The 21,870-nt window shown below is 39.0% G+C and overlaps 1 protein-coding gene across 5 annotated transcripts; it reads right to left on the bottom strand.

The window, feature by feature from the left end:
• Positions 1-7,596: 7,596 nt before the first annotated feature.
• On the bottom strand, positions 7,597-21,870 carry TMEM17 (transmembrane protein 17). 5 transcript variants are annotated; one of them, XR_009054833.1, is made up of 6 exons: positions 21,471-21,869; positions 20,927-20,980; positions 17,834-17,937; positions 17,561-17,674; positions 15,718-16,248; positions 7,597-8,174 (listed from the first exon to the last, which is right to left on the bottom strand). XR_009054833.1 is itself a non-coding variant. In XM_057743210.1 (5 exons), exons 1-5 carry the CDS (start codon positions 21,568-21,570, stop codon positions 15,970-15,972), a joined length of 651 nt encoding a protein of 216 aa, XP_057599193.1. In that variant the 5' UTR covers positions 21,571-21,869; the 3' UTR covers positions 15,345-15,969. The 5 variants fall into 5 exon arrangements, 4 of the variants coding, with proteins under 4 accessions (XP_057599193.1, XP_057599195.1, XP_057599196.1 ...); XM_057743210.1 differs by lacking the exon at positions 7,597-8,174 and having other exon boundaries at positions 15,345-16,248; XM_057743212.1 differs by lacking the exons at positions 7,597-8,174; positions 20,927-20,980 and having other exon boundaries at positions 15,345-16,248; positions 21,471-21,870.

The raw sequence follows: 21,870 nt of genomic DNA, 5'->3' as shown, positions 1-21,870 counted from the left end.
TAGGACTGGTCCCAGGTGACTTTGGCCTGCAGTGGCTTGAAGCAGGATTTCGATTCCCCGGCCAGAGACTGAAATCAGGCCATGGCAGTGAGAGTGCTGAATCCGAGTCACTAGACCACTAGGGACCAGTGGCCAGTGACGAGGCCCTGGCCCATCAGCTGTGTAGAAATGAATTTCCACAGAGAGATGGAAGTAGTGAAATAAGTAAAGTGTTTATTAGGAGGAAAAGGGTACATGTGGATAGACACACAGGCGGGCTGAGAGAGAGAGAGTCGTGCCCTCATGGTGGTTTGAATCACTTTTATGGGGCATTTCTTCTGAGTTTCCTTTGGCTAGTCATCTTGCTTTACCTGGTTCTGAGTCTGTATGTGGTTTATCTCAGGGTCCTCCTGTGTGTGCACGCATCTCTCAGCCAAGATGGATTCTAGCGAAGAGGCCTATGGGTAGGTTGACATCACTTACTATGAGGTGATGCCCCTTTACTTTTTCACCTTCAAGAAGCCTTTCTGTGCATGTATAGTTGGGAAAGTCTCCTTGACTTTAAGGAAGAGAAATATGTGGTCTCTGTCTTTTATCTGGGCAGGGCTTGGCTTCTCCCTCCTGCTATTTTGGAGTATCTGTCCACAGGGGATGAACTCCAGCTGCTCAGCCTGGGGCCCATCTGTCTCCTGCCTCAGGACCAATGGTCAGACCTGGATCCAGGTTTTGTGCTCGCATGAACTTGATCTGGCTATGTCATTTCCTCTTCTTGAGTCTATGATTCCCTGTTTTTGCCTTCCCAAGTGGCTTTGAAAGTGACCAAGATGATCGTTTAAACACAGATACTTACTGTAGAAAGGTATGACCCAAATGCAAAGCTATTTCTATTTATTAAGATGAATGCCATAGAGAGATGCCACATGGAGAATAAAAGCCATGGCCTTGGTACTGACCTTGCTGAACTTTACATGAAGGAGGAAAAGACTATTTATAACAAGCAATCAAAATATGGACACACTTTTTTTTTTTTTTTTAATAACAAATGAGCTTTTTGAAAAAGAAGTGGAAAACATATGATATTTAGGGCAATCCTAGAAGCAACTAGCAAGGAGCAACTGTGACTGCCATTCCATGACTGCCATTCAGATGCAGAGGACTCAGTGATACAGTGCTCCTCAAAGCTAAACTGCCTTTGCGGTTTGACTGGAAGGTCAGGAATTGAATCCAGAATCTAGGGAAATCAGTGAAGAAAGAAACAAAGTCCCTAACCTACGGAGAGGCTGGATTTAAAAGGCTTAGGCTGAGCTCCGGCTTGCTGACCCTCCTTCTCTGTTTTATTCTGTTCTTTTTGGGGAGTGGAATTAAAGACTTCCCCAGCCTTAGCACAATTTCTCTGCTGAGGGGTCAGATGTAAAAACAAACCGCCCCCCACCCTCACACACAGTCATACCCAGTTGGGGTATCTGGCTATCTTTTCATCAATAATACAGGGGCTTACACTGCTAAGCCAGGAATGAAACCTGAAAACAACGTGCCTTCCACAAATGGACACCATTACCAGGTGACTGGAAGTTGGCAGCATTTGCTGCGCAGATGCCCCAAGGCTTGGAAAGGGTAACCATATTCTGGAACTGCCGGGCATCTCAGAAAGCAATTACAGTAAAACACTCCCAGGGCGGGTTTGCCCCAAGGGTAAGTGGTGACTTGACTCTTCCTTTGCTAGCTCCAGAGCTTGACTGTCTCAAATAGTTAAAATGAAAAGAGAAGGAATGTTTTTGTTGGAGAGTCACAACACAGTTTCCAGCATATTTTCCATTTGCCTGACTTTACTCTTGGCCCTGAATGAAGTAGACGGTGGAGTTTTCTCTACTGAAATCATGAAAATCTGGCATGTGTGGGAACTCCTATCTGCTCTTGATACAACTCAATGCTATTAACTGCAGCTGCGTTTGCTACAAGTGAATTGCTTTTGTCTTCGGTGAGGATCACATTGCTTTGTGATTGCTCTGCTTGATTATTCTGGTATTTTTGTTGTGTCTTTTTCACCCTTCAATCCGTGTGCTGATTTGGGTTTATTTGCAAAGGGAAATGTTTGGCGCAGTCCGTTTCACACAGTAAAGGCAGCAGCTTACTGGGGGCTGTTTTTATAACCTATAAGACTGAAGTTTTCAAAAGAAATGTGGCAAAAGCCATAGATGTGTTAGTAAGATTCTGTGTGATACGGAGCACACAATAACACCCTGAGGGCACACTGGCCTCACCCTTAACTCTAATTTTTTTTAAGTTTAAAAGTCAAAGCATAACAAAATAAAAAACCTTCCATCAAAATGTTATTAGGTAAGCTTGGACATTTAAGCTCCACGGTCTTTACATCTACGAAATCCAGAGTCAGCTCCTTTTTGTTTCTGTAGAACCAAAAATGGATTTCAGAAAATAGTCAACTCTGATAAAAAAAAAAAAAAAAGCAAACAATATAAATACAGAGGTATAAATACTGAGAAAGATCTGGCAACTTCTCATTTTAAAGATTACAATTTAGAAACGTCTGAGTTATAGATTCATAGGACTCAAGAAGTTATGAATTTGTGGAAAGGTTTTCTTATTTTTAAATTTTAATACCAGGACCTTTACTAAGAGAAACAGAAAAGCATGGTATCTTAACTGGCAAGGAGCACCCCGTGGTTTACATTGCCTCTCAGAATCCTTTTCTGACAACCCCACATGACCGATGGTTTTTCTCCTTTGTTAGCTTCTGTATGAGCACTCAGTTGTACTTCATTAATCTGCATTTGCAGGAATTTTGCTTTATAAAATGTGGCTTTGGGTTTTGTTTTAAAGAGGATGTGAGTGTGCATGCCATGCTGCTTTAAAATCACTGCTGCTAATACTGTATGCTAACTCATATATATGGAATCAAAAAAAAAATAGAACTGAGGAACCCAGTGACAGGGCAAGAATAAAGAAATAGACATAGAGAACAGACTTGCGGACATGGGGTGGGGGGGGCAAAGGGGAAGCGGGGACGAAGTGAGAGAGTAACATTGACATACAGACACTACCAGCTGTAAAACAGATAGCTAGTGGGAAGTTGCTGTATAACATAGGGAGATAAACTCAATGATGGGTGATGACTTAGAGGGCCAGGATAGGGAGGGTGGGAGGGAGTCGTGGTGGGGAGGGGATATGGGTATATACGTATAAATACAGCTGATTCACTTTGGTGTGCCTCAAAAACTGACACAACAGTGTAAAGCAATTACATTCCAATAAAGAGCCTTTAAAAAAATAAAATAAAATCACTGCTGCTTCCTGCCCCCAACAGTGGGTTCATGCTCTGGACGCCTTGGCTATTTGAAATGGGACAGAATCCCATCCAGTGGGGCCCAGAGGCCCCCCCCAAGCACCCCTTTATTACTCTCTCTGACACCCCAAGTTTTGAAATGTACTACTAGACTATAAGTCTCTTGAACAGTATCTTAACTCATCCTAGAACCCCATGTGCCTACCAAACGATAGGACCTCCATTAATCTGTAGAACTCAACTATGTGGCAAAGCTTTGGAATCGGACATACCTCAATTTGAATACCAGTTCTGCCAGTTACAGGCTATATGATCTTGATAAACTTACTAGAGCTCTGTTACTCAGTTCTTCTCATTTGAAAAATGGAAAATGGCATTATTATAATGATTACAGATGTCCCTGGCTTACAATGATTTTACTTACAACTTTTGGACTTTATGATGGTGCAAAAGTCATACGCATTCAGTGGAAACCATACTTTTTGAACTTGGACCCTTTCCTGGGCTGTTGATATGCTGCATGATGCTCTCTCGTGATGCCAGGCAGGGGCAACCACGGCCCATGAGCCACATAACCACGAGGGGAAACAGCTGATACACTTACAACCACCCTGGACCCACACAACCATTCTGCCTTTCACTTTCAGTACAGTATCCAATAAATTACATGAGATAGTCAGCACTTTATTATAAAAGAGGCTTTGTGTTAGATGATTTTGCCCAACTGTAGGCTAATGGAAGTGTTCTGAGCACGTTTAAGGTAGGCTAGGCTAAGCTATGATGTTCAGTAGGTTAAGTGCATTAAATGCATATTCAACTTATGATATTTTCAATTTATGATGGGTTTATCGGGACATAACCCCATTGTAAGCAGAGGAAGATCTGTATTACATTAATGTAATATAATAATAATACAATTATTAGAATTCCTTGGAGGAATAAATAAGATAGTGTGTGAAAGACATTTAGCTTTTCAGAAGGAACTACATCAGAAAATAGCAGTCCTTTTAATTAGTTTATCAAAAGCATTGCCCATTTAAAAAATTAATCAAATACATATCTTAACTGCCAGTCAGCTTGGATGAACCTGAAATGACCAAGGCCAATGCTTTGAGTTAGTGTAATTCCAACCAAAAGCAAAAGACCCAGATTTTTAGTTTGCTAAAAAATTGTTCAGCCTTTCCATAGGTAAACATATTATTCTATTTTTTAAAAGGCAATGATAGTAGCTTGTGTACCCCTTCTTCACTATTTTTCTTGATCCCCTAGAGGTCTGAGGTCCAAAGAGGAAAACTAGCATCATCGTTCCTGCTTTGGCTTCCAGATTGGACAGGTCTAAATCAACCCCAGATATATTTTTGGTGTGTATGTTTGGGGACATACTTAGTTAGCACTGCTTAGTGAAAAAGCGTGGTCTTTAGAGCTCAACAGGCTTAGGTTTAAATCTTGTCTTCTGTTTACTTGTGTGATTCTGAACAAGTTCTTTAACCTCTCCTAAGTCCCAGGTTTAGCTTCTGTAAAATAGGAATAATTTCTGCCTTACGGAGTTGTCATGCAAATTGAATGAGATAAGGATAAAGCCCTAGCACAGCGTCTGGTACATGGCAGACCTTCAGTTAAATGGTGGTGGCTGTTACTTGTTATTAGTTTTGGGAGACTTGTCAAAATTTGAAAAATCTGCTCTTAGTTAAGAGTAATTATTCGTTTTAAAATTAAGATATTTTTAAATGCCAAAAACATTTAGGGATGAGTAAATGTGGCATTTCTACCTTCTAGGGAGTTTATCTATTAGAGAAATTACTGTATGTTAAGAACGGAGGCAGGAGCTCTTAGTTCTAACATGCATTCTGTGCATGCACCTAACATTCTAACATGCCTACAATGTGCCGAACATGGTCTTAGGTACTCGGGATACAGTGAATAAGACCTGGTCCCTGTCCTTAAGATGCTCATTGACTGTAGTGGGGATAGATATTCAGACTTGCCTTCTACCTCATCAGGACCTCTGCCCCACACTTTTCTGCTAATTATCCTTCATGGTTTCACTTAGTAGAAATCTCAGGGTTCATTCCTTTTGCCACTATAAACATATCCTGAAAATCTTCCAGTTTTTCCACTGCATTTGCTCCATATACTCCTAACTCTGGATCAACTTAACCATCTACCGTCTGCCCAAGAGTACCCAGAAAGCTCTAGAAAATGACCCAATTGCATAGGTTGGAATAGCTGCATGCATCCATGGTTTCCACCCACAGCTGAGCTCTCTAGTACCACTTAATAATTCTTTGCTCTGCCCTGGTCACTCCTTCTACCATTTTATGCCTCCCATGATCTGGTCTCATTTGCCTTTTCAGCCTCATCTGTCTGCTTTCTTCCTCTCAGCTCACCCTTGAACATTACACACTCTGAATGGGATTCCCTATACACACCATGAAATGAAATTTCTGGCTTCCCTGACTTTGCTCATGGCATTCCCCAGTCCTGGGGAGAGGGAGCCCTGATCAGCATGGATTCAAGTAGTCAGTTCCTTGGCAGACACATCTCTAGAGCAGAGATGAGTGCCTCAAGTTATCATAGCTAGATGACATGAACACCCATTTGTTTGATCTCATGATTACCAAGCAACTTTAATTATTTTAATTTGGCTTTTAAATAGATTTCCTATAGAAAGAAAATATACTGGCAGTTGTATTTTGCAATATAAATAAATAAACTTGTACCCTGGGTTGTACATCAATCTTTTATGAATTTAGTTACTGTGGTCACGTCTTTGGAGTCTGTTTAGTTTGGGATATACTAACAAAATGGAGTTTCTGGATGGAAAATCCAAGGATCAAACTGCTAAACCCACACAGACAGTACCAAAATAATTAGCTGGCCACCTGAGACAATGTATCTGTCTTACCTCCCTACATCAACCATGACTTCCAAAGACCTTTACAACTCCAAGATCATACTGCCTCAAGAGAAAGGCGTAACAAAAAAAATCTTGGATGTGACCTATTCTAGTGGAAATGTCCCCAATGGATATATACTACCTTGTTGAAAACATCCTTGTAACAATATTGGATTTCCTTCTTTTAAAGCTTTGCTTTCTAAGCAACCCCTGCAGTTATAACTTGATCTCCCAAATGGACCTAGCCCCTCAGAGAGGGCAAGCCTTATGCCTGTGTTCAGTGTGCAGGGAACTCAGAGCAGATATAGCTCTTATTATATACATTATCGGTAAGTCCCTTATCAGTTTAAGTGGAGGTAATCAAAACCCCTGCCTGATCAAGCCTGAGGGTCCAGTTGCAGGGCTTGTAAAGCAATGAAGTGAGTTTAAAGACCCAGAAGGAATTAAATTGTCCAGGAAATTCAGAATATAAAATTATAAAAAGAATACTTACCATATATGAATGCTTATTCTACTATGTTTATCTCATTTAATTCTTGCAAAAGTCTTATAAGCACTCATTTTAAAGATGAATAAACTAAGGGTTAGGTTAACTAACTTTACCAAGCTGATGAATGGAACAAGGATTTGAGCATAGGTCTATCTGCCTCTAAAACCCGTGTTTTGTTTTGTTTTTTTTTAAGCTCTTTATTGGAACATAATTGCTTTACACTCTTGTACCAGCTTTTGAGGTACACCAAAGTGAATCAGCTGTATTTATACATATAGCCCCATATCCCCTCCCTCCTGCGACTCCCCCTCCCACCCTTCCTGTCCTGGCTCTCTAAGGCATCACCCATCATCGAGTTGATCTCCCTTTGCTATACAGCAACTTCCCACTAGCTATCTGTTTTACAGTTGGTAGTGTAAATATGTCTATGCTACTAAAACCCATGCTTTTAACCACTGTGCAACATCAACTCCCCTTAACTAAGTCCATTCATTCATTTATTCACTGTCATGGAGGAGGAAATTTTCTTTCTGGCTGGTCTAAGAATTAAATTGACATGAGACATTAACAAGAGAAATTCAAACAAAAGTTTAGTAACATGTGTACATGGGAGAGATCCAGGAAAACTGAGTAACTTGCCAAAACAGCTGGAATCCTTACATTAAATACCATTTCCAGTTAAAGACGAAAGAGGATGTTGGAGGTTAGGGGTTTGGGACTTCATAGGAAAGGAAGGCAATTAACATGAAGATGGAAAAGCAAATATTTGGTAAATAGATGTTTGCTGGACCATGCGGAGACAATGGGACACAGTGGACTCTGATCTCTGAGAGTCTGCCTCACCACACCTAGCCCGTATTTGTTGCAGGTATCTCTGGCGAAAGCTCTGTTCTGGGAGCAGGCCCTCCATCTAAATTCTTTTTAGGCAATTAGGGGGAAGGTCAAAATTTCTTCCTGAGGCTTTTGGGCCTTGACTGTTTTCAGCGTGAAATAATCTACACACCGGAGACATCCTGGGATGGCAAATTTTGCTCCCCAACATCACCAAATATTTATTGAACACTTACAATGTGTTAAGCATTGGAAATACACGGATGAATAGGACACTTATCAGGAAGACCTTACAATTAAGTAGTATGATCCCAATATATAAAAAGACATATAATTAATCATTTTAGATGTACTCATAAAAGATGAGAAGCAGCGATACAAAGAAAAGTGTGTAAGTGTTACCTGGAAGTAGGTAAGAGACAATGGAACGTTTCCATAGAGGACATGACAGTTGAGCCAGGCATTACAAGATAAGCAGACTTTCACCACGTGGATAAAGTTACTTCAGGCTGAGAGCAGAATGGAAGGAAAAGATCCGGAGGTAAAATCCAGAATGGTGCACTGGAAGAGCTGCAGGTGTAGGACTGGAGGGCTGGCAGGATGAACTAGACAGGCGGGAAGAAGTCTGGTGCGCCATGCTAAAGAGTGTGGGTGTTCCGCTGCAGGAAGTGGAGAGTCTGGTGGAATTTTAAGGAGAGTAGTGGCATGATTAGATTCATTTTTAGATTTCTCAATAAATATAACTGTAGGGAAGATACAATAAAGATGAGATATTTTCTACTATAACATGGAAGAGAACAGTGAGATTGTTTCTTTCCATGATCTAGTCATTATACTTCTATTAAGATATGCTTTTCCTCTCATAAGACCACCTAGATATTTTCCTTTGAAAAACAGCACATAATGAGCTCCATAATTATTAGTGAACTGATTTTTTTGAGAGATGTATGTTGGAGGGTGTGTGTGTGTAAAATGTATTTGTGCCAGCATTTCAGCCTGTTATGAGATTCTTTTGAAATGTGATTATTGTCTATCAAATTAGCTCTCCCTCTCAGCTTTCTATCATTTTCAAATATGGCAGCAATGTCTTCGAATTCTGTTTCAATATAGATACACCATTCATTGCCCACAATATAAAGTTCAAACTCTTTATTATAATATATAAAAGACAGAACATCCTGATGCCAGTCTTTCCAGCTCATCTCAGGCCCTTCTCTACATACCTTATATTTTAATCACATCAAACCACTTTCATTTCTGTTCAGGCCTTATATTTTCAGATGTCTTTACCTTTGCCCATGCTGTTCCATCTGTCTGAAAGACTGTCTTGCCTCCTAGTCAGGATTCCTTACTTATCTTCATATTTTACATAGCTCTATTACAATATTATCATAAGCCATGATGATCACCTTAAATTTGTCTCCTCTGCTAGACCTTGGCTGGAAGGGCAGGGACTCAGTCCTATTTATCTTTTTGTCCTGGAGTATCAAAGCATAGTGGATGGCATATTGTTGGAGCTAAGTAAATTAAGTTTACTTTGCAGAACAAAATCATAGCATACTAAATATAAAAAGCATGAACATATCCCATGCTGCTCTGCTTCGTAAATTACCAAAAAAAAAAAAAAAAATCAACAGTGAACTGCTCTCCTGCCTTCCTTAGCAAGGGCTTATTGGCCATTAGGAGCTCTAGTTTTTAGAACAGCAAAAAATCTGACTCTTACTTTTATTCTTTTTAGGAAAGCTATTGAAGCAAAGTCCTAAACTTCCACTCTCTTTAGTAATCATTTTACTACTTCTAGGTGTAATGAGTCAAGCATTCATAAAACAATTAAGGGTGCATATCAAACATTTTTTTGAATTTGAATTTTGAACTTGAATATCAAACATTTGTCTCTTCTGAGCTGTAACATTGAGCAGTGTCTTCAATGTGTTTTCGACTAGAATATAAATAACTCAAGATCAGGAACTAAAACCCTTTAGGGATGAATCGATAATACCACTTTCCTATCAGCCAAATATAGTGCTATTAGAGTTCTGAAAAATTAAAAGAAAAGGCCATTCTTGGTTGATATTGTTTTTAAAAGTCTACATTTTTAATGTAGCCAAATGCTAAACACTTAGGCCTGTGGAACAATGAAGGACAAAAAAAAAAAAAAAAAATAGCAGTGATATATACACTGTGATTGTACAGACCTCACTGGGTTGGGAACCCATTTCCAGACAAGGGTATGGCTGTGGAGCTTGTTTAGATTGAGCATGTTGATAAGCTAAATTTCCAAGTGTCTTTAATGTTTCATAGAATATGTGTCGTATCTATCCCCTGGTTTGTGCCTTGTTTTTTTGAGTTCTATTCTTCCTTGACTGAGGTTAAAATGATTACACACAGATGCCTAGCCTCATTTTCTGAAAGATGTACATCTATATAAGCACCAGGATAAATGTAAGCATTGTGGTTAAACCTGAATTTAAACACAGTTTTCTAGGGCCTGAATGTTTTAAAATGCTTAATGCTTAAACACTGTGGTGGGGCTGGGCAGTGGGGGATGCAGTGGGTGGGAGATGTTTAGACTGGTTCCTAGAATGATTTTTTAAATGATTAACTGTTTAGTTTTTTTTTAAATTGACTTAAAACCCTCAAATTAAGTCTTTTAAAGCTAGAATAAGATGTATACCCCTAACAAATCAGTATTAATTGCACTTAAAAAATACAGCATTAAAGCTTGCTGACAAACCTTTTCTAGGACCAAAAATCTAATGCTTTACCTTGTAACAAATTTACAGGATAAACCATTCCACTTGCCTCATTGTTCTCTGCCTCCATGGCCTATTTTGTTATGCAAAAGCTTTATGTCAATTTACTTTTTGAGCTGTTTAAGACCAAACCAAATTATTCCTTCAGCACATTTTAAACAATCCCTTAAAGACCTCTTTTTCTTGGCTATGTTTCCAATCTTGGCTTATCACTATAATATTTCATGCTCCATGCTTCTGAAAAAATTCAATATTCAAGAACAAAGTAATCCAGAGCTTTGCTTCATTTCAGTCTTTTTATGTCCTAGGGCTGTCCCAACTCAATGACCCAGTTTTTCTTGTGTCACATCTGTCTGTTGCTGACTGCGACCAGCTTGCTTAAGCCTTTTCCTGTCCCTTATCAGTTTCCCCTTAATTCAAAAATCTTTTTTCTTTTTTTTTATTCTTTGCACTTCTCCTTTCACAGCTTTTCGTTTTTTTCCTCCTTAGGAGATTCTGTTCCTATGGTAGCTACTCAGAAACACAGAGATGAATGGGTGACTAAGGTCCCTAAGTCTGTCCTTGTCAAAATTTTCATTGCAATATCTTTAGAATTGCAGAGTGGGTATAATAATTCAGCAATATGCATCGAGTCCTCAAAAATATTCATACCCTATGATCCAGCAATTTCACTTCTGAGACTCTAGCTTACTAATTAAAAACAATCATCTAAGATATGGAAAAAGCTATATACATGAGATGTTCATTACAATGTTACATATTGGGGAGTTTTTATCGCTGGTCTAATAATTAAATTGATGCAAACAGATTAACAGGAAGAAAAAAAAAAAAACCAATGCAATTCATATGTACGGAGGTCTCATAGAAATGGGATCCCCAAAGTGACCAAAGCAGGCTGTTTATATATCATTTTTAGACAAAGAAAACAATTATTTGTGAAGATTTAACAAAGGGGCCTGTGCTTGGGGTAGCAGACTAACGGAGAGGTAATAAAGTTTGTCTACAGAGTTTCCTTAGCCTTGAGTTTCCTAACTCTGGTGATAAGGATGCTTTCTATCCTCCTGGTATAAGGAGGATACTTTCACATGGGAGATTATTTTCTGCTTTCATGGGGAAAGAGGGGGGTCACAGTGTTTTTCTATATCATTTTTTCTCCACTGGCTGTTGATGAAGTAACTTAAATTCAAAATAATCAATATGTCATTGTAGCATATCTTGCGGCAGCCTGCTCTGAGGCCCAACAGTATAAATGCAAAAGAAGAAAACAACACAAATATCCAACAATAGGAGAGACGTTAAATAAACTACTGTCTATCTACTTGATGGAACATTCTGCATTCATTTTAGACAATGGTTATGTGACTATGTAGAAAAATAGGTAAAAATTTATAATGTTTTCAGAAAAGCAGAGTCCAAAGTTGTAAGTGCTGGTGATCACAACTAGGTTTTAAAAAGCATTTACAACAGGAAAACTGCAAGGAAAGAGAATATTTGCAAATATTTGTTATTTTAGGGTGTGGGATTATAAATGATTTTTCTTTACTCTCAAAATCTTGATTCAATTTCTTTTAAAATTTAAGTTTTTGAAAACTATAAAACTATACTCTTCACAGACGCAAATTAAGATCTATTTAGGTATGCCATGTCAAATAAAATTTATAAAAGATTATTTCAGATAGAGCTCTATTTAAATCTAATAATAATCTAACAATGGCCGGGGTAGCTAAGATAGTGAGTATGTCACTTTGCTTACCATTGTGTGTAATCCCCAAAAAGATAAATTAGGAAAAATTTTTCAATACCTATTTTAAAATATAAAATAAAATTATTTTTTAAAAATCCTCATAGGTTCTACTCAAGTTTATTTTACTGCCCCTGACTTTACCCAGGCCAGTTTGTTCTCTCCAAGACTGCTTCATCAAGTTCTACCTCTAGCCCAACCCTTGCAGTTCATTTTCAACACTATTTGCAGAGAAATCTTTCTGAAAACTAAATGTGTGTGATATTTCCACGTTTAAACTATGCGGAATGTTAGAGTCTTTAGCTTACTAGCTCCTCCCAAGCTTCTCTTATTCTGTGTTCTTTCTTCTCATGCACCCTTCCCACCAGTTTTATCAAACTACACGTAATACCTGAAACAGTACTCAGAGTCACTATTACTTCTGTCTCTTTAAAAATTTATTTGGTTGTGCTGGGTCTTAGTTGTGGCTTGCGGGCTCCTTACTTGCAGCATGCAAACTCTTAGTCGCGGCATGCATGTGGCATCTAGCTCCCTGACCAGGGATCAAACCCGGGCCCCCTGCATTGAGTGTGGAACCATTGTGCCACCAAGGAAGTCCCTACTTCTGTCTCTTAATACAGAAACTAACACTTAATACCAACTCAGTCTTCAATCTCAAAGTGTTACTTTGGGAAGCCTTCCCAGATTCCTAATCTTTTATGACTTCTCTGTAATCCTACAGTGCAATCCTTGATTTGTTCATCTGCTTTTTCCACCAGAAGGTAAACGTCTTGTTATTGTACGCATGGGCAAGTGCAGATGAGTGTGTATCTGCGAGTGTGTTTAACAGCATTCCTCCCTGCCCCCGCCCCCTTCCCTCCCGGCGCTATGACAATGAGAGGAGTAGTGATTGCTAAATGCTGTTAATGAAGGGCCAGTGTACTAATTTTGGACTCTTAAATGCTAGGAACAAAGAGGGGAGATGCACTGGAAGTCAAGGACTGTTAGCTGTACTAGGTAGGAACTCATTCAATCCACCTCCCTGATGAAGTTAAGACTTTACCTCCAACAACCCCTGAGAACAGAGAGCACACTTATTTGTCTGTGAACACTCCACTATTCCTTGTACTAGGCATTCAAACATATGTTGATTAAAATCCAATTTTTTAAGCTCTTTATTGGAATATAATTGCTTTACACTGTTGTGTCAGTATTTGAGGTACACCAAAGTGAATCAGCTGTATTTATACATATATCCCCATATCCCCTCCCTCGTGAGACTCCTTCCCACCCTCCCTATCCCAGCCAAGTCATCACCCATCATTAAGTTGATCTCCCTTTGTTATACAGCAACTTCCCACTAGCTATCTGTTTTACATTTGATAGTGTCTATATGTCAACACTACTCTCTCACTTTGTCCCCGCTTCCCCTTCACCCCCCCCCCGCCCCCGCCAACCCCGTGTCCTCAAGTTCCTTCTCTACATCTGCATCTTTATTCTTGCCCTGTCACTGGGTTCATCAGTACTATTTTTTTAGATTCCATATATATGAGTTAGCATACAGTATTTGTTTTTCTCTTTCTAAAATCCAATTTTTAAAAATCATTCTGATTTACAGAAATTTACATCCATCTTGTCTACGATTAGAAAAAACTCCTGGAAGAAAAAAATATGTGAAAGACAAAGTATTTGTGAAGCTCAATATCCTAACTAGAAAACCTCAGAACAGTGTTGTGAACCCTGGAGAGGAAGATATAGTGGGAATTATAGATGGACAAACTTATTCAAATAAAATAAAAAGAAGAACTGCCTAAACTCCAAATGTGCTGACATGGAAATATCTACTCTATCTCAAATTTTCGTATGCTTACATAGGGAACCAGGTATACTCCAACAGAAAATATTGGTTCAGCCTAACACAAAATCATGGTTCTATTCTTTAGACAAAAAACAACTTGGCCATATTCTCAAATGATTTTCTCAGTTTCTTTTCCCCCATCCTTATTATATCTGCATTTTAAGCAATATAGTTATTAGAACAAATTTTTTTTAATTTAATAAATTGAATATATTTCCCCAAAATTTTTAGTTGTTACATTTTTTGATTATCACTCTTAACATTCTAGTGCTTACTCTCTTAACCCCAAATTAAAGTTTAAATGTATCTGAGGCTCTGATATTTAAAATAAAACTCTGGTCACAATTGTTAAATAGAAAAGTCTTTCTTGATCATCCCCTTAATTTATCTGCCATGTAGATTTAGTGTTCTTATTTTATATTTTCTTATAAACCCAACTATCTATTCCTATCTGGAAACAAATGCAAACAAATATGTTTTAATAAACTATCCAAACAGAATTCTATTTTGAAATTATTGGGATATACCTGGTGACAGCTTTGGTATAGGGGAAAGGTTAATCAGCCAGTGCGTGGGGGAGAGAAATGTGACTGAACTTTATATATAATAGTAAAAAGAGCATAAATAGACTGGTCAGGTGTGATTAAGAGTGGGAAGTGAAAAAATTTTCAAAAATTAAGCAATACAAGAATGAATAAGGCACAACATGGAAATCCTAAAATAAGCATGAATTACAGAACAGGAAAATTAGAAAGAATGATTTTTAATGTAGCCACAACTATCTCTCAGTAAAATATATTACTTATAAAGGCACATTTCTGTATAGGAAAGAAAATATTGTATCCCTTAAGACAATCCAATAATCACTTAAAAATAACGTTCAGATACACCCAAGCAAACTTCTTTTTTTAAACAGACTTTCCTTACATAGGTTTCTCCTACTAGCAAGGGAACATGCTCATCTACAATCATGAGTCCCTCTGGCCATCCAAGCTCTTTGTATTAACAGGCACCCTGGTGGGGGGGTGGGATGAATTGGGAGATTGGGATTGACATATATACACTATGATACTATGTATAAAATAGATAACTAATGAGAACTTACTGTATAGCACAGAGAACTCTACTCAGTGCTCTCTGGTGACCTAAATGATAAGGAAATCCAAAAAAGTGGGATATGTATACATATATCAGTGAATAGCTGATTCACTTTGCTGTACAGTATAAACTAAGACAATACTATAAGCAACAATACTCCAATAAAAATTTAAAAAACAAAGCAAAACAAAAAACCAGACACCCTGGTTTTCAGATCAATCTTAATGTGAATTTACTGGGTATGAAGCAGTTCTTCAGTGAATAATGATTTAGTAGGTGAGATCACAAGGGTTAACGTGCCCAGTACAGTGCCAGTTACAGAGAAGGCTCTCTAATATATGTACTTTTCTCCTTTTCCCTCTTGCAACTCTGTAATAAGCCCAAGAGAACTCTACAAGACAGGAAAGATTTCTACAGATACTTTAACATAAATATTTTGTAACTTATCGTAAAACATTTTGCACACTGCTTTCATAAATACCCAACATGGTTTTATGAAAGTAACAATTTTAGGATAAAAACATTTCCTAATACCATGATAATCCACCTGTTTTCTTCTTAACCTCAGTATAACAGCTAAGACCCTAGCAGACATGAAAGTTTGATGTCTTAGCTTACAAATGTAGTCTAATACATCGGAGTACTGACAAGCATTTCCACATGCTTCAGATGTACTGCCAAGACATGGATAGCCAACAAGATTAAAAGAAATATACACATTTCTAGTTATAGGTACTAACTAGAAATATTACAGTAAAGGTATAATGCCACCAATAAAGATTTCTACACACCTGAAAAAGTTGACAGCAACCAAAAATTTAAGATACTTGACATCAGGTAGGCAACATGTAGGCTTCAGGGCTGATGTACTGCTTTCATGTGATGCACAGTCTCATTACCTGCAACTTTGGAATTTCAGAGCCAGACAGTATACGGTTCAAAACACTTGCTTTATCCTTTTTCTGGTGCTAGTCCTCCAGTGTTTTCCTAACTCTTGCAGTCTTCTAGAATGATCCTTCAAGTTTTCACTCAACAGCACTGGGTCAAATCTCTTCTATACAGGATCTTACTCTTCTCATGTCTCCTCTGCTCACAGAGAGCCAGTCAAATTCTTGGAGGTGGAAACGAGTTGCCAACTGATTTACCATTTTCCTCAGGGTAAGAAATGCTGAAACAACTTGGAAAGTAAGGAACATAGTGAAGATGATATGTACTGCTTTTTCCAAGGGCAGATTCGTTAGACCTTCATTAAAGAGCAAGAAAAGAATTAAAGGCAACTGCAACAGAAGGCTCAAAAGCCAAAAGCCAGCCAACTCAGGAACCTGCAATGACACAGGACGAGTATCAGATCAGTGAAGTACAGTCTTTTGTTTGTATAGATAAGCAAGTGATACTACTTGATAGCACGACTGTGAACCTATATTTTGAGCTCTGTAATTCAAAAGAAGTGCAACATGGTCCTTGTCCTCAGAGAACTTACAGTCTAGACTGGAAGAGAAAACTAACTTATGTGACAGTCCTAGAATACTACACTTTAGTGAATAATGAAATGCACCACTTAGAGTTATAGACTAAATGCTACAAGAAATAAGAGAGTAAGTAGGGTAGGTAAAAGAAAGAATTCAAGGAGGTAGGCTTTTAAAATTGGGTAGAAGGAGGAAGAGGCAAGATTTAAGTAAGCAAAGATGTGGAATGAATATGACTGGGAATCAACACATCAGCCTGGAATGGATGCTTGGGTTATGAAAAAGCAAGAAATATAGGCTGGGTGGGGCCTAATTATGAAGGGCCTGGAAGAACACAGGAATCTTTAGGCATTATCCATAAGTTCTGGTAACTGTAAATGCTTAGGCAGCATGATGATTCAGAAAACATGTACCTTGTACCTTGAGCAGGAAATGAGTTTGTCATTTTCCCCCATTTTCTTATTCAGCATCCAAATAATCATGCTTAATTGACCGAGTATTTTCAAGACTGGTGAAAAGAGGTTAAACTATCACTTCTTAAGTCTTTACTGTATTTAGGTACTTTATATGTTATTTTTTTAAATAAATTTATTTATTTATGGGCTATGTTGGGTCTTTGTTGCTGCACATGGGCCTTCTCTAGTTGTGGTGAGTGGGGGGCTACTCGTCATTGTGGTGCACGAGCTCCTCATTGCGGTGGCTTCTCTTGTTGCCAAGCACGGGCTCTGCGCACGAGGGCTTCAGTAGTTGTGGCACATGGGCTCAGTAGTTGTGGCTCACAGGCTGTAGAGCACAGGCTCAGTAGCTGTGGTGCACAGGCTTAGCTGTTATGTGGCACGTGGGATCTTCCTGGAACAGGGATCAAACCTGTGTCCTCTGCATTGGCAGGCAGATTCTTAACCACTGCACCACTTAGGAAGTCCCTATATAAGTTATTTAATTTAATTCTAACAAACCTGTTAAGTAAATATTTCCCCAATTTTATATGTGAAGAAGTCAAGGTTCAAGAGATTAAGCAAACAGACCACAGTGACAGACGTGGTGAAGTTGGAGCTAGGCCTTAACTACAGGCCTTAGCTCCTTCCACCTTGTCTCACTGCCTTTTCCTTGTTATGAAAATCTTACTGCTTTTATGAGTAGCACTGAGAAAAAGGAAAGAAGAGCCTACCTTCTCCTGCAGGTTCCCCATGTAGCCCAGATACAACCTGATAGCTTCAATTAAGGTTATCAGGATGATGATGGTGACCACAATGAATTTGTAGTAATCAGGCAAGATTGAATACTAAAAAAACCCAAAAATAAACATGTTTATAAAATCTCATGTATAGTAAGACTGACCTGAGATTAAAAAAAGCACGAAGAACTTTAATTTTATTGACAACATAACAATGCCAGGGATGGCAGAAGAGACCTCAGCCGAAGTAGTAAAACATAGATTTACCTTCATCTGAAGCATCATAATGCTGCTCACCCACCAAAGTGGGAAAAAGTAAGTGTTAAAATAAAGTGACATCTGCAGTGCCAAACTGGAAACCGTTTCATTATCTACAGAAGAAACAGAGAGAGAAGGAACAAACTCTTAATCCTGGTCTATGCCCTATATGTCCTTTAGCTCCTTAAAATGAACAACTATAGTATCAGCTCAATGAAACTCCAAATTTTAAGCCTATTTATAAGCACTGACAGTGAAAGGAAATAGTCATTATAATACTATTTAGTTCCTATGTTGGCTATTTGAGGGTATGTTTCATATTTTTCAATTACTTTATCATTTTGCCATTACAGTCTGCTGACTTTTTTTGCATACTACTGGTATAAATTAAATGTAGATATATCAATATGAATCCTATTGAACAGATAATAATTATTTCCTTTGTAGAGTTATATGTAAACAGCCTATGAAATGAACACATAAAATATATAACAACTAATCTCTTACATAAACAAATCTCATGCAAAACCTAATCTCCCCAAATTGTAATTAGACACACACCCCTTTTCAGCATATCCTAATCTCACCTGTTCATTCATACCCAATTCAAAGCCACTTTTCTCATAAATCCTTTCTTGATCGCATTCCCCTACTCCAAGCAGAAATCTCTTTCCCCAAAGTGTTAGCAAAGAACCACACTCCCCTCACTTGAGACACAGTCTGGCGACTGAAGAGATCATGAGCTTTGGAGTTCAAGTAAATACGGAGCTCCCCAAACTCCCTCAGAACTCTGGATGCCAGATTTCAAATAAATTATTTAATCTCTTTGAGCCTTAATTTCTTCATTTGTAAAATGGTAACTGCTTGTGAGGATTAAAGATAATATAAATTACTTCACCCTAGCTCTATGCCTAGCATTTACTAGGCACTCAGTAAGTCCCTTTTCCTTCTCTTTTACTTACACACAGGCTCACTGTAAGCACAGAGCACATTCTACCCAAATTTGAGACCCTCATAGAACCTAGCATCTTGCTTTACACATGGTAAATACCAAATATGCATAAGCAGAAAGAATGAACTAATGAAAACATACTATTATAAGGACATTACCAGTGTAGCCATTCATAATACATGAGTTTCAATTATCTAAGGCTGATTACATAATGCCTTTTCCTTTCATATAAGGGAGAAGGGTCCTAAGGTAAGAATTTGATTTTTAAAATGAAGCCCTACAAATGCATCCTAAATTTCACTAAATTCTAACAATTTAAGAGCAGATATATATTTTGAAATCCACTGCTCCAAATGAAGGCATTTACAAAGACTCTAAAATAAATTTCTTAAAAACAGATTTTTGTTTCTTTTCCTCCATAGCTGAGTATTTTGTATCTATCATTTACCAATTTTAAAATATAAAATAATTATGGTCTCTCACAGCAAGGTTTTTCCTTTACCTCCAAGAATATCCCTGACTATTATGATCTACTTTGGCTTGTGCCTATTTATTAAATTACCACTGATAAAAGATACATTCTTTTTTTTTTTCAGTTCTTTATTGGAGTATAATTGTTTTACACTGTTGTGCCAGTTTCCGCTGTACAACAAAGTGAATCAGCTGCATTTATACATATATCCCCATATCCCCTCCCTCTTGAGCCTCCCTCCCACCCTCCCTATCCCCCACCCCTCTAGGTCATTAATCACCCATCATTGAGTTGATCTCCCTTTGCTATACAGCAACTTCCCACTAGCTATCTATTTTACATTTGGTAGTGTATATATGTCAATGCTACTCTCTCACTTCATTCCAGCCCAGCCCCTCCCCCCACCCCAGAAGTCCCTTCTCTACATCTGCATCTATAAGGTTTAAGGAATACCTTCTTAAAATTTGTTAAATCTGAAGGTAACTCACTTGTCTAGGATTTTTTTCATAAAAATAATACAACTCTTGGTCAGCTGTGGATTTGGTCATAATATATACCCTTGTAATTACAGTACAAATAATCAAACCTACTTCAGATCCACAAAGACAATGTAGAAAAATAATGATAAATTAGTAAAGCTGAAAATTTTAATAACTTTAGAGCAAACACTGTAGTCAAATTTTGCAAAGAAGTTTTTATGTTAAGAATTTTGTACATGAGCATCTTAAGAGTTATGCTATGTTTATATTTCAGCAGATCAAACTTACAATCATGCAGCTGAAAATCAAGTTAATATGTAAATGAACCTTGAAAGCACAAGATATGAATTTACTAAATTCTGTACAGGTTGAGTTCTGTACACGGAATTTAAATTAAAACATTATGTAATATAAATCAGGGGTAGGCAAACTACCAGCCATTTGCCTGTTTTTGTATAGCAAGTGAGCTAAAAATGGATTTTCACATTTTTAAATGGGGCAAAAATATCAAAGAATAATATTTTGTGACACTGAAAATCATGAAATTCAAACTTTAGTGTCCATATATAAAGTTTTATTGGAACACTACCATGTCTATTCAATTACCATTATTTGTGACTGCCACAGAGACCTAAAATATTTTTATATTTCAGACCTGCAAAGTCTAAAATATTTACTCTCTGGCCCTTTATAGAAAACCCCTGATACGTTACATCATCAGATTTTAGTGCCAGTTAAGCCTTGGCTTTAGAATCAGAAACGTAATAACCGAATTTTTCACATTATATTTTTCTCTATACATCCTAAATCATGACCAGGCCTAAACTGGGAGGACAGGCAAGTAATCAGGGTGAAAAATTGAAATGATGAGGAATGACTTTGCTCCATTTAAAAATTCCCTAAACCGACAAAGAGGAAAAGATTTCTATTTCCCAGCACAGCTCAGTGATAAAAGCCGCGTGGGTTTGCTTAACAGTAATGTTGTCTATCATGATTTAAGATAGGAAACTGTTTTGCAGAAAACTGCGTTGTCACTTGTCATGCTGAATGCAGCATCGTGGTATTCTGTTACTTGATTTAGGGCAAGAGTTATAAATAGGGGAGGGGAAGGAAAAGGCAGGGAGAGGACGAGTTTTGTTGAAGGCGATGCTAGTGTGGCAGCTGCCATTCTAGATTGGAGAGCGTTTAAAATAACTCACTAAAAAAAAACCAAAGCTTCTTTCCATGTCTTCTGCCAGAAAATGGTCTGGTCTCTAGGGAAGGAGAAAAGGAAAAGATATGTTACTGGGGTAGGGGAGGGGGAGTGGGAAGGAGAGATTGCCTGGGTTGTTTTCCCTCCACTCTGGCCAGAAAAGCGAGGGCGGACACCGTGGAGGAAAAGCAAAAGTCGGCCGTCTCCAGCCTTTTTGGAGGGCAAGGGGCCGGACGCGGGCTGCAAAGGCGGCTTTTATATTTTCATTTTTTGAGGAAGGCCGGCGCCATCTCGGCAGCCCCGCTTGCAACTGGCCAGCCAGGCCGCAGCACTATCAGCCCGGAACCGGCTGGGTAACTGGGCCCGGCTATCTGGTCCTGGTCCCAGCCTCATCCCTCGGCCCGGCCCCTCCTCCCAGGAGCTTCCCGCACTGCGGAGAGCCAGCTGAAGGCGAAACCGCCATCTTAGGTCTGGGCAAAATCTGGCCACTGGAAAACCCGCGCCAGGTCTTCCGCGGGCAACACGCCCTGCGCTGGGCCTCCGCCACTCACCCGGACCCTCGTTATACTCCGGCCCGGTCCGGCTGGAGTCGCTGAACACGGTCCGGCTGAAGTTTCCCAGCCGCTGGCGGACCGGATCCGGCAGCTCCATGGTCGGGCCCCCGTACCTCTCACTGCTGGGTCTTCGGGCGCCGCGGTGCTCTGAGGTTCCCACGGCAACCAGGCGGCGCGAGGCGTTGGGGGCCCGGGCGCAAGCGCGGCCGCACTGCCGGCCGAAGTGCGGGGCTCCGTGGGAGGGTGCGGAGTGCGGGGACCCCGTTCGTGCGGAGCGCCTCAGCTGGGTGCGAAACCGCGGATTCCTTAGTCCTGTTTTAAGCTCCGCAGTTTTAACAACGAACAAAAATAAGAATAAGTGACCTGGGGTTGGATTGTGATACGAGGAGCTCTAGCA

Source organism: Hippopotamus amphibius, chromosome 7 (genome assembly GCF_030028045.1).
Source record: "Hippopotamus amphibius kiboko isolate mHipAmp2 chromosome 7, mHipAmp2.hap2, whole genome shotgun sequence".
NCBI classification, from domain to species: Eukaryota; Metazoa; Chordata; class Mammalia; order Artiodactyla; family Hippopotamidae; genus Hippopotamus; species Hippopotamus amphibius.
The sequence above is the reverse complement of the archived record's forward strand: the minus strand, read 5'-3'. Positions and strand labels throughout refer to the sequence as shown.

Excerpts from the sequence above, each read along its gene's own strand:
- TMEM17 (XM_057743210.1), bottom strand. The coding sequence starts at position 21,570 with ATGGAGCTGCCGGATCCGGTCCGCCAGCGGCTGGGAAACTTCAGCCGG. Across the intron at positions 17,938-20,926 it reads GAAGCTTTGGTTTTTTTTTA|ATAATGAAACGGTTTCCAGT; the intron begins GTGAGTTATTTT and ends TTTCTTCTGTAG. Across the intron at positions 17,675-17,833 it reads TTATGATGCTTCAGATGAAG|TATTCAATCTTGCCTGATTA; the intron begins GTAAATCTATGT and ends GGGTTTTTTTAG.